The sequence below is a fragment of the Myotis daubentonii genome, chromosome 1, assembly GCF_963259705.1.
Source record: "Myotis daubentonii chromosome 1, mMyoDau2.1, whole genome shotgun sequence".
Classification (NCBI taxonomy): domain Eukaryota; kingdom Metazoa; phylum Chordata; class Mammalia; order Chiroptera; family Vespertilionidae; genus Myotis; species Myotis daubentonii.
Window position 1 is genome coordinate 158124079 of NC_081840.1, and position 12053 is coordinate 158136131.

Genomic DNA, 12053 nt, shown 5'->3' on the forward strand with positions numbered 1-12053 from the left:
TGCCCACTCCTGCCCTAACCGGTTTGGCTCAGTGGATAGAGTGTCGGCCTGCAGACTCAAGGGTCCCAGGTTCGATTCCAGTCAAGGGCACATACCTTGGTTGCGGGCACATCCCCAGTAGGGGGTGTGCAGGACGCAGCTGATCGATGTTTCTCTCTCATTGATGTTTCTAACTCTCTATCCCTCTCCCTTCCTCTCTGTAAAAAAATCAATAAAATATATATTTTTTTAAAAAAGTGAGAAGTACCTGACTATATGCTATATCAGAGTTTGGCAAACTACAGCCTGAGGACCAAATCCAGCCTGCAGCCTATTTTTACAAATATGATGTTACTGGAACACAGCATTCTCAATCGTTTACATACTTCCTATGTTTGACAGCAGAGTTAAATGGTTGTGGCAAAGACATATATCACCAACAGTGACTAAAGTATTCACTATGTGGCCCTTTGCAGAAAAGTTTGTGGACTCCTGCCTGTACTATGCCATTTAGAAGAGAAGGCAACTCTTACTGAGTGACCACTAGGGCAGTTATACAGTACTAGGTGGTGGTACCAAGGAGGTGGTACCAAGGAGATGGCTCTATTTTCAGAAAATTGTAATGTAGCAGGTAAAGCAAAAAATGTATACCCTCGCTAACATTTAAACTTGCTAAGTGGACTATGACAGAAAAATAAACAATACTGCAGTAGCAGAGGAACCATTAAGTGGGGGAGGATGCATGGAGAAGTAATAGTTTATCCATGCAAAGCCTTTAATCAAAAGAACCCTTTCCTCAAAAGACAGTCATCTTATGACAGGCAAGTAAGAAAAAAAAAACAGCTACTAACCCAACACACACACACACACACCAACCATCAAACAAAAAACAAAAAGTACAACCAGACAAAAATAATTCACAATACTGCAGTTTTTCTTTTTTTTAAATACTGCAGCTTTTAAAATGTAGTCATCAATATTTCACAGAAATTCTCAATTTATAAGGTACCTGTTCATGCAGCTCACCTTGACTTGGAAGATGTTGCTGTCGAACTACTTGCTCCTTTATTTAAATTAAATGCCACTAGGAGAGAAAAATTGGTATTCCATATTTCAGGAAAATGATAATAAAAATTATCAGATAAGATGCCACATATATCCACATATAAATTCACGGGCATTTTGTTTTTGTTGTTTTCCATGGGCATTTTGAATAAATGAGAGCTGGGATGCTCCCATCCAGAGGTCATAAATTCCTGTATAACATGCTGGATGGATGCTCACAGGGCTGGGAAAGACCTTCGTGATCGAGCGCTGTAGCAGACAGCCTGCACTGCCTTTCTACTCCTCTGCCCCCACACCCCTCACCAATAGAAATTCAATTTTGTTTAGGCGCCCATACCTTTCAAACATGGCTCAAAGGATGCAATGATCTGAATGTTTGTATCTCCCAAAATTCATACCTGAATTAGCTGAAAACATAATGCCCAAGGCATCAGGATTACAAGGTTGTACCCTCGGGGGGTGATTAGTAAGGTTCTTTTGTTCTAAATAAATCAAAACAACCCCATTCCCTTCCCCGTGACTGTTCTTAAGGAGGACATGTGACCAATGACATCAAAAAGAAGTCCACTGGCGGGAGGAGTATCTGCTCATAAGGAACTCCTGGAGAGATGCTCTGTCTGTCATCCTCGGGACAACGCTGAGTCTGCACATGATGGCTGGAAGTGCCAGCAGCCACCTCGTGTCCAGCTGCTGGTAGCTCAGCATCCTGAACTACCCACCTCTGGAACTCTTGGCATGGCAAAGTAGTTCCTTATTGTTTAGGCTAATTTGTTATTTGCCAGTTTTGTTTTTATTTGTAGCTGAGGGCATCCCACCCAATTCATCAGCAATGCCTTTTTATTCTATCGATGAGAACAATGCAATCCCGACAGATTGCATCTTGCTTCCAAACATGCCAACTTTTAGCAGAACCAATACAAAAGCATCCACATTAATAAAAGAAAAAGAAGTAAAATTACCTTTCTCTTCATCATTTTCTCTGCTTAATTCTGTAAAAACAGGGGCTTCCTTGGGGAGGAAAAAAAAATTTGAAGGTTGGTTTACAGAGCATTTACTACCAATATTCAATACTCCTGTATTAGTACTTGCTACCTATGTTGCAATGTAGCTCTAAGATACAACTCTAATATGATTAAGATCCTAATTAAGAAATTATATGTATTGTAAATATTCTCCAATTGAGAATTATTTTATAGGATTTTTTTATCTTTTGTTCTCTGTTGTATACCCCATGCCTAGAAGAGTGCCTGGCACATAGGAGGTACCCAATAAATATTTTTGAAATCAATGCCTTGATCTACTTATTCTAACCCCTGAACCATCACCATGCCTGCCCTCCCTCCCCCATTTACTCGGGTGTTGCCCATTACTTCTTTAGGACTTCTCAACCCAGGAATTGTGTCTACCCTCAAGTATTTTATGCCCTCCCCAGGCTGGAGCAAGCTCTGGCCCCCTACTTTCCCACAGTTTATCTCCAGCCCTGCATTAATTACAACCAGGAGAAATTATTTGCTTATTTCTTTCTCATTAACTATTGCCTCTCTTGAGAGCTACAAACACTGAGGTTTAGAAGATTATACAATTACTTAAGATTGTGAAATAAGTAAGTCAGGAATTGATCCAGGTTTGTCTCAACTCCAAAACCTGGGCCTTTACACTCAGCCATGCTCTTTCTCCTCCTAGTGAAGGCAGAATACCTACAAAACTCAATTCAATACTTAACAAAATACTTAACAAAACAAGCAATTTTGCATCTCTGGCCGTCTTTCTATTGCCTCTCCCAAGAATATTGTGCCCACCTGTTCTTTCCCTTCCAGACCTCTTCTCACTTGTTCTTCAATAAATTTAGCCGTTTTTTCTTCATCATCAAGGTCTTGCTTCTTCTTTTTCTCTAGTTCCAGTTGCCGGCGGATAGTTTCCGGGTCCCTGTCTATATACTGAATATACCAGCCTTTAGGTGTCTCATCCACTTTGCACAAGCCTTAAAAAAAAAACACAGACATCATAAATTTGTACATAATCAAAGCTGAAGGTAAATACAAATGTTCTATCTTTGCATTCTTTACACTTCATTCAAATATAGAAATTCATGCAATACATGAATTTTCCATATTTATAGTTAATGAGACATATATTTCAAGTAGAATAGTCTCTGTCTTTGAACATAAAATAACTATTCTGATTTTTAGCCACCTAGGTTGAGGAAACATATTTAAACAAGGAAAACACATGAAAGAAGTATTATCTTGCTTGGTAATTAATCAACTGTGTGTGTCTAACAACCAATGAGTACATGATATATATATATTTTAAAACAGAATATGATTATATTTAATGCACAAGTTTGATACAACCAAAAAGTAAAACAGCAGAGTAAAATAGTAACAAAAAACATGGTATATCATTTGCAATGCATGAGAAATGGTTAACATCTTTAGTTATAAACAAGCTCTTAAAATCCAGTGACACTATAATAATGCAAGGAAGGTGGAAAAATGAAATGAAAAAGTACAAGTGATGATTAAGCAGTAAGCATATATGGAGTACATGATATTTTGCTAATGTAACTAAGTAGAAATTATTCCCCTAAAATGGAATAAAATAGCACACTGAATAAGTAAAACATTGAATAAGTAGTACATTAACACAAAAATTTCCTTCTCTCTTCTTCTCCCCAACTTTTCATCCTATAAGATTAAAAATGAATAAAGCAATACATTTTAAAAATCTCCTTAAGAGGGGTAAGAAGTTTCCTAAAGTGAAATGAATATGGGGGCAAAAATGGAAGAGGATTGATAATGATCCTTAATCTAAAGGAGAAGTTGCTTCAGCGATAAACTTGGCACTGTCAAAAGAGCGATTCCAGACATTTATATTTAATTGTACTACACAAAATCAACCCTGGAATATTATGCTCCTCTCCCCATTTTGTTTTTTTTTTTGTTGTTTTTTTTTTATTGCTTAAAGTATTACAAAGGGTATTACATATGTATCCATTTTATCCCCCCGCCCTAGACAGTCCCCTAGCCTCCCCTATCACCCAGTGTCTTATGTCCATTGGTTATGCTTATATGCATGCATACAAGTCCTTTGGTTGATCTCTTACCCCCCTACCTCCTGCCCCCCAACCCTCCCCGGCCTTCCCACTGCAGTTTGACAATCTGTTTGAGGCAGCTCTGCCTCTGTATCTATTATTGTTCAAAAGTTTATAATGGTCTCTATTGTCCATGAATGAGTGAGATCATGTGGTATTTTTCCTTTATTGACTGGCTTATTTCACTTAGCATAATGCTCTCCAGTTCCATCCATGACGTTGCAAATGGCCCATTTTGTTTTTTTAATCCTCATCCAAGGATATGAGGAAAGGAGAGGAAAAGAGAAAGAGAAACATCGATGTGAGAGAGAAATATTAGTTGCCTCTATTACTTGCCCTGACCTGAATTGAACCCTCAACCTGGGATTGAACCCTGGAACTGGAATTGAACCCTCAACCTTTAACTGTATGGGATGATGCTCTAACCAACTGAGCTACATCAGCTAGGACTCCATAGTTTTTTTGTTTTTATTTGTTTTAAATTTTTTTGTATGTTTTTATTGATTTGAGAGAGAGAGGAAGGGAGAAGGAGAGAGAGAAACATCAACGTGAGAGAGAAACATCATATGCACCCTGACTGGGGATCGAACCCGCACTCTGGGAATGTGCCCTGACCGGGAATCGAACCCACGACCTTTCGGTGAATGAGATGAGATTCCAGCCGAGCCACACCAGCCAGGGTCCACAGTTTTTAAAATACCTTACTCATCCTCTTTCCAATAAATTTACATAGAAACTATGACACACACTCTCTCTCCCTGAAATGGAGCCACATAACTGCTATTATTCAAATATGTCTCATTCTTACCTTCTCTGCCCAGCCACTTGGTAAAGTCCGTCAGAGTTTCCCACTGAGTGGCATTCATGTGGATGTGCTCTCGGTGGCTGATATACTCATTATAAACAATGTTGTTGTGAACTCTCTTAGTGCCTAAGAACAAAATGTGAAACTGTTGATCCTAATCAGGTTATAGACCAGAAAGTTTTCTATGCACAATACATAAAATGCTTACCAAAGCGTCTCCTGAGAAGTTCTAGAAAGTCATTTCGGAATTCCCTAATTAAGAAAGAAAGGAAAGCAATAAGGTAATTTCTATAAACATATAGCATTCTCTTCCTAAAATTTAAGCCATTGTACAGTTTGATTCTCAAATGATGTATGAAACATTTGTTGAATATTTGTTATGAATCTTTCAAAACTGAACAAGGAAAGAATCCCCAAAGATTACAGCTTTCAAGAATTAAAGTTAAAAATCAGTTCGGAGTTAAAACTTTTTGTCTTGGCAAAACAGTCGTAGCAAAAGTGACTACACATTTTTGGGGAGAGTCTTTCATGAAGTTTCTTAGCACTATTGACTGTGGCGTAACAACCATTTCTTATTGATGATAACAAAACTGCCCTTATTTCACAAGAAACTGGCACTCAGGGTGTCCCTTTGAACTGAGCTCACTGTGTTAAGTGCTAGATAAACATAGGTGAATAAAACATGAATCTTCACCTAGGTTATAATCTAGCAGACCCAATCATAACAACAGTCAAATTGAAAAAGAGATGTAAGAAAATGTCATAGGAAGAATTAAGGGAGATGCCCAGAGGTGCCTAGAGGTGATTTGTAATATGGGTAGTGAAGTGTAAATAGGACTTTTACAGGTGAAGAAGAGAAGGCCATGCCCAGCTGGCACAGAGACATGAAAGATGAAAGATTCACATGTTTGAGAAATGATGATCGAATTTGGCTAACATTGAAGACAGATAAAAATGAGTGTGAGAGTCAGGGTAGAATAGAATAACAAGGAGAAGATGTACCTAGTAGCTGGACTATAATGTTAGGGCTAATTTTTCAAGTACCTTGATGGTCATGCTAAAGAGGTTGGGTTTATGCAGACAATAGAAAAGCATAAAATAATTTACTTAGCTAATTTGTGACAATCTGTGGTTTAGAAAGATAATGCTGTTGGAGTACACACAATAATAGTTCTCACAGTGTGGTCCTTAGACCCGTGGTCGGCAAACCGCGGCTCACGAGCCACATGCAGCTCTTTGGCCCCTTGAGTGTGGCTCTTCCACAAAATACCACGTGTGGGCGCGCACGTACAGTGCGATTGAAACTTCGCGGCCCATGCGCAGAAGTTGGTATTTTGTGGAAGAGCCGGTATTCTGTGGAAGAGCCACACTCAAGGGGCCAAAGGGCTGCATGTGGCTCACGAGCCGCGGTTTGCCGACAACGTCACTTGGGCACCTGGGCACGTTATAGAAATGCAATGTCTACAGCCCCATCCCAGATCTACTGAGTCGGAAAGTGGGTGTGGGTCTGCCATTCTGTCTTCACAAGCCCTCAAGGTGATTCTGATCAGGCACTGGCTTGTGAACCACAGGCAGAGAACAGGTACAAGAGGAACAGAAGCTGCAGGTCGGGAAACCAGTAAGGAAGTCACTGAAATGTTTTAGGTGGAGACACTGAGGATGACTACTGTGACTGTGAGAATAGAAAGACATAGGTTTAAAGGACATTGCAGGGGAGAATCCACATGAAGGTATTTCCAGAGGATGCTGAGGTTTGCAGCTTGGCAGTCTGCATAGCCAGGGGTGGGCAAACTTTTTGACTCGAGGGCCACAATGGGTTCTTAAACTGGACCGGAGGGCCGGAACAAAAGCATGGATGGAGTGTTTGTGTGAACTAATATAAATTCAAAGTAAACATCATTACATAAAAGGGTACGGTCTTTTTTTTTTTTAGTTTTATTCATTTCAAACGGGCCAAATCCGGCCCGCGGGCCGTAGTTTGCCCACGGCTGGCATAGGCAGTTTTTAGCCAGCAAAGGATAACCAGGTGTGGTGGGAAGAATCCGATGTTCTGCTTTAGAAATGTTGACTCTGAGATGGCCCTCAGAAATATAGATTAGAATTGCCCAGAAAAAAAAACACAAAGGAACTATAACTCAAGACAGATGTTATGAATGAACATCCAGACTTAGGAATTTATGTTTATCCAATCATAAAGGTAACAGAAGAGTAATGTAACTCATGGAGACTGTAGAGTGGGGTGAAAAGAAGCCAAGCGGGACCTGAAGGACTTTCTACATTTGAGGAGCTGGGAGAGGAAGAGGAGTTAATGAAGAAAGTGAGCAGAGGGAGTGGTAGGAGGAAAACCAGGAAAGAAGGTAAATCAGAGAGGTGTTTCAATGAGAGTTAAGATTTAATCCATTGAAGAAAGATCAAGGAAAAGGAAGATGGAGAAAGGCACGAGTGACTCTTTAGGAGTCTGACAGAGGTGGAAGGCAGCTACAGTGGATGGAGGGGATGGGAAGGAGGTGGCAAGGAAAGCACTGAGTGTAGATGGCTCTTGCCAGAATGGTATTTCCCAAAGTGCACCACAAGTGCCCTGGTGGCATTCAAGATGGTCCTAAGAGCAAAAGGTCTAGAACTTTAGAAAAAAAGAAATGGAGAGAAGCAAGACTAAATATTATTAATAATTAATAGCTAATATTATTGAGTACTGGTACTCTTCTAAGTAGTTTATAAATATTACTCATATAGCTTCATATAAACCCTATGAAGAAGAGACAATACCTGGAAGAGGGTACTATTTTTAGTCCCATTTTAGAGATAAGATTAAAGCCCAGAAAAACTTAAGTAATTGACCCAGTCACATAGCTCATTAGTGGATTTAAAGGCAATATGACTCCAGAGCTGTGCTCTTAGCCACACTTGTTTTAAAAGAAAAGGTAGTTTTGTTTGTTTGAAGTGAAAAGAAGGAAAAACTGAATTGTGAGGAACATTTTTTAAAATAATTTCATACTATGACAAATTATACAAGGAAGACAGAAACTGAGTACAAATATAATATAGCTATCATGTTAATATGTAAGGATAAACAGAGCCTCCCGTACATAAAATATTAAGCATCTATGAAATGTCCAACTGAATGAGGCTTATGAGATAAGAATGTCTTTGAGTTACTTACTCTGAAAAATAATCCATAAACTGCTGAGGATTTTCTGAAGCCAGCAATAGTTGTCTCTGATGAGATTCGGACATACAATGACACTTAAAGCCATTCTACAAAAATGTAAAGGGAGTAATTAAATTCTGATTTAAGTCATCATAATGGGGCCTGAGTAGAAGTATTTAATTAAACTCTAAAAAGTTGCTCTTTGATGATAAGCTGTAAAAAGTACTAAAATCACTAGCCAAATTACCAAGCTGAGTTTTGCAACCCTGCTAATCAAAGAATAATTCCAAATACTAAAGAGACAAAAAAATAGTGCTTTAGAAAACATTAGTAAGAAACACTTCTACGTACAGTAACATAGGAATGATTTCATTTTGTGTGTGTGTCAATTTAACAAATTACTGTTGAGTACCTATTGCACACAGAGTGGTATACAAGTGCTTTGAGGAATATAATGAAATAAAATGGGTCATTAATTTCCAGTAAGGACACTATTTTTCACTCTCTTTTCTGTACTTTGGCTATTGCCCAAAATACATTGTTGCATATTACATAAACCTTATGTTAAGCATACTAACCTATATCTGCTCAGATGGTTATAAAAACACTAGAGGCCCAGTGCATAGATTCATGCACATTGTAAGGAAATTAATTAGAAGGTGGCCGGCAGGACTGGGCCAGACAGGCCAGACACACCCTGGAGCCAACCTCCCATGGTCCCTTCCCTGCTGGCTGCACCTGGGGCAACGCTGGGGCTTGTAGGGCATCTGCAGTGTGAGTGGGGTCTCTCTGGCAGGTGGGGTCCCTTGGCCTGGCCTGTGGGGATTGAGCTGAAACCGGCAGTCCGACATCCCCAAGGGGTCCCAGAGTGCGAGAGGGCATTCTACAAAGTTGCTATCACTTGGCAGCTCCTGCGTTGAGCATCTGGCCCCTGGTGGTCAGTGCGTGTCATAACTACCGGTAGGATGGTTGGACAGTCACTTAGGCTTTTACATATATACATTTTGACTTTGTATCTGTTCTACTTAGCATTTGAACCTGATTCTTCACTAGTAATAGAAATGAAAAATGTGCCTCTCCTCCTGTAACCCCCACCTCAGTGAATAGGACGTATCACACCCAAGTCAAGACCAAGGCCAGCATTCTAGTGTCCTTCTCTTTCATCCTACATTCCATAAATCACTGAGCCTAGTCAGCTTTCTTAATAACTCTCATCCAGTCCCTCTGCTCAATCCCATTGCCATTGTCCTGATTTCAACACTAAATCTTGATTAGGGTAGTTTCAAGAAAACCCAAGGGAGTGGATGGGCAGGAATGGAATACTCTGGGCCTGACTGTTCTCCCCCTCAATCTTCCAATACTGAAAGACAGAAGACAGAGGCGGAAACTTACTAGGGTCAACTTCTCCTCCCCCAGGCTGTCCTCCCACGTAGGGAAGGGAAATAAACAGATCTGGGGGCAAACAGGCCAGAACCACCACAAATGCCTTCAGAAAGTATTAAGCATTTACTTTCCTTTTCCCATTGGAACTATCTTTTTAGGATAACATTTGAAGATAACTGAATGGCCCTGGCTGATGAGAAAGGCTCATTTTTACAAATGAGTAGCAGCCAATAACAAATGTAGAATTAGACAAATAACCACTGTGCAACTCCTAATGAAATAATTGACTCAGGCAAAGATGCTAAAACACACAGGTGAAAGGAAAAATAGATATATGGTCATGATTCCAAAGTATCACCCTACTAGTTACATGTTCCTGCAAGAGGGAAAATATTACTTTCTAACATTACTTTACAGGCTGTCATCTTTACATACTCATCTTAGCACTACTAGACATATGGGCTTCCTTATGTGATGCAATATGAAATACTCTGAATCACCTATCAAGTATTTGTCCCAAAATGTTTCAGCTGAACCTAATCAAGTCTTTGCAAGCTGAGTTTTGCAACCCTGCTAATCAAAGAATAATTCCAAATACTAAAGAGACAAAAAAATAGTGCTTTAGAAAACATTAGTAAGAATCAACAATTCTTATTACAAATCAAATTAGTAGATATCAACAATTACAAGAGTCAGAGAAAGAAGGTAAAGACAATTAAAGGAAACAATTTAATATATCCAGAAAGTGTCAATGTTCTGATAACTGACTGACCAAGTATCTTCAAGTCAATGGTAAGAAAAAAAGTAGGGAGTGGAAGGAAAGGGTGGAGGAAGTGTGTTCTACTGTAATTTGAGAATTTAGGGAGAATTGAAAGTCCTAATAACCTGGAGCATAGAGATTTTTAGGGCAGTGAAAGCACTCAGTGTGATATCACACTGGTGGATACGTATTATTAGACATTTGTCCAAACCCATAGGATGTCCAATACCAAGAGTGAACACTAATGTAAACTATGGACTTTGGTGATAATGTAAAGTTTATTTTTTAAGCCCTAATAACCAAATCCAATTCATAGCTTTTGATTTGATCTTGTTGTTTTTTAAATTGCTTTAAAAGCAATTGGGGGAACTGAGAAAATGTGAGTTTGTAGTGTGTATCAGATGACATGAAAGAATTTCTATTAATTTTGTTATGTGTGATGACATACATGGTGGCTCTGTGGAAAAATATCCTAATATTTTAGAAATGCATTTTAAGTATTTAGCGGTGAAATATCCTGAAGTTTGTACATTACTTTAAAACATTTCAGAAAAAAGTAAATATGACAAAATACTAAAAATGTTAAATGTAATGGATATATGGATGTTCAATGTACTAGTCTCTAGTTTTCTGTGTGAGAATTTCACCTTGACTCAAGTAGAAAGAACTAAAGAGAAATGAAAACAAATAGCAGTATCAATGCTATTCAATATGAGTCCCACTAAAATATCTCATCCCTCACACAGAATTGCCTAGAGTTCTCCCATTCCTTACCCAATTAAATCTCTAGAGAAAAATATGATCACATCACTAGCCTGTTCTCAGTTCTTCAAGGCGATTCATTCATCACCCATCTCATGGGAAAAAGTGTAAACTCCATTGCACAGCACACAAAGCTTTTCAAGATCTGACCAAAGATGACCCCCCCCCCCTGCCCCAGAGTCACTTAAAACATATTCCACTCATTTAAAATTCACAACAATCTTACAAGTAGGTATAGCTATTGTTCCCATTTTACAGATAAGTAAGCAGGCAGAGAGAATTTAAGTTACTTGCCCAAGGCCACACAGCAATTAAGTGGTGCGGCAAGGCTTCATAATTCTGACAGTCTGACCCCGGTCCACACACATCTCAACCACAATAATCTCCCTGCCCAAGCACATTGTAGCTGCTCAATAAATTATTGTTGGGTGAGTAGTGTGCAAGAACTTATTTCTTTTTCATCTGATCCTGAAAAGAGGTGTGAATCCTAACAATTCTGTTTCTCTTAAGAGCCAGGGCAAGTCAGAGATGACTGTTATTGTTATTACCTAGGCGCCTGGCATTTAATTATTCAAGCCTTGAGTGGGATCACTTCTACCAGAGCTGCAAAATCTTTTCTTATTTCTCATTTCTTTTGGGGGCAGATTGGGAAGAAAGAGGCTTCCAGACTATTGGTTCCCACCAGGACGGGGGCTGCAGGGAAAGGTCCCTACTGTGTTGACTAGCTGACTCGCCCCGTACAGACCGAGGGACCTGAGATCCACGCCTTCACCTTCAGCATCGGGGGCTGGGGCCCGGGTTTCCAGCTGGACAAGGGAGAGGACGGGGCATGGGGCCATCCCGGGGCCGCTTACCTCGTCCCGGCACTGCTTCTGGCACATCTGGCAATACCAGCGCAGCTTCTGAAGACCCTTGGATTTGATCCTGTTGGCAATGGCCTTCGGGGTAAGAAAATCTGACTTCCCCATCGCGACCACCGCAGCAACCTCTCTCCGGAACCCAGCGCCCAGACAACCGGAAGCGGAATCGAGCTGATAGGAGTGGGCGGGACAAATAC

General features: G+C 39.9%; 1 protein-coding gene across 2 annotated transcripts in view; it reads right to left on the bottom strand.

The window, feature by feature from the left end:
- The window catches only part of KIN (Kin17 DNA and RNA binding protein), a 34978-nt gene extending 22944 nt beyond the window's left edge, over positions 1-12034 (bottom strand). The window contains exons 1-7 of one of the 2 annotated variants that reach the window (XM_059663785.1): positions 11851-12033; positions 8104-8198; positions 5152-5195; positions 4947-5069; positions 2844-3025; positions 2004-2052; positions 1006-1063 (exon numbers count right to left, since the gene is read on the bottom strand). In XM_059663785.1, coding sequence (XP_059519768.1) covers positions 1006-1063; positions 2004-2052; positions 2844-3025; positions 4947-5069; positions 5152-5195; positions 8104-8198; positions 11851-11964 — 665 coding nt within the window. In that variant the 5' untranslated portion in view covers positions 11965-12033. Of the gene's footprint in view, positions 1-1005; positions 1064-2003; positions 2053-2843; positions 3026-4946; positions 5070-5151; positions 5196-8103; positions 8199-11850 lie in introns of both variants that reach the window. The other variant, XM_059663796.1, reaches the window with a different exon arrangement.
- Between the last annotated feature and the right edge of the window lie 19 nt (positions 12035-12053).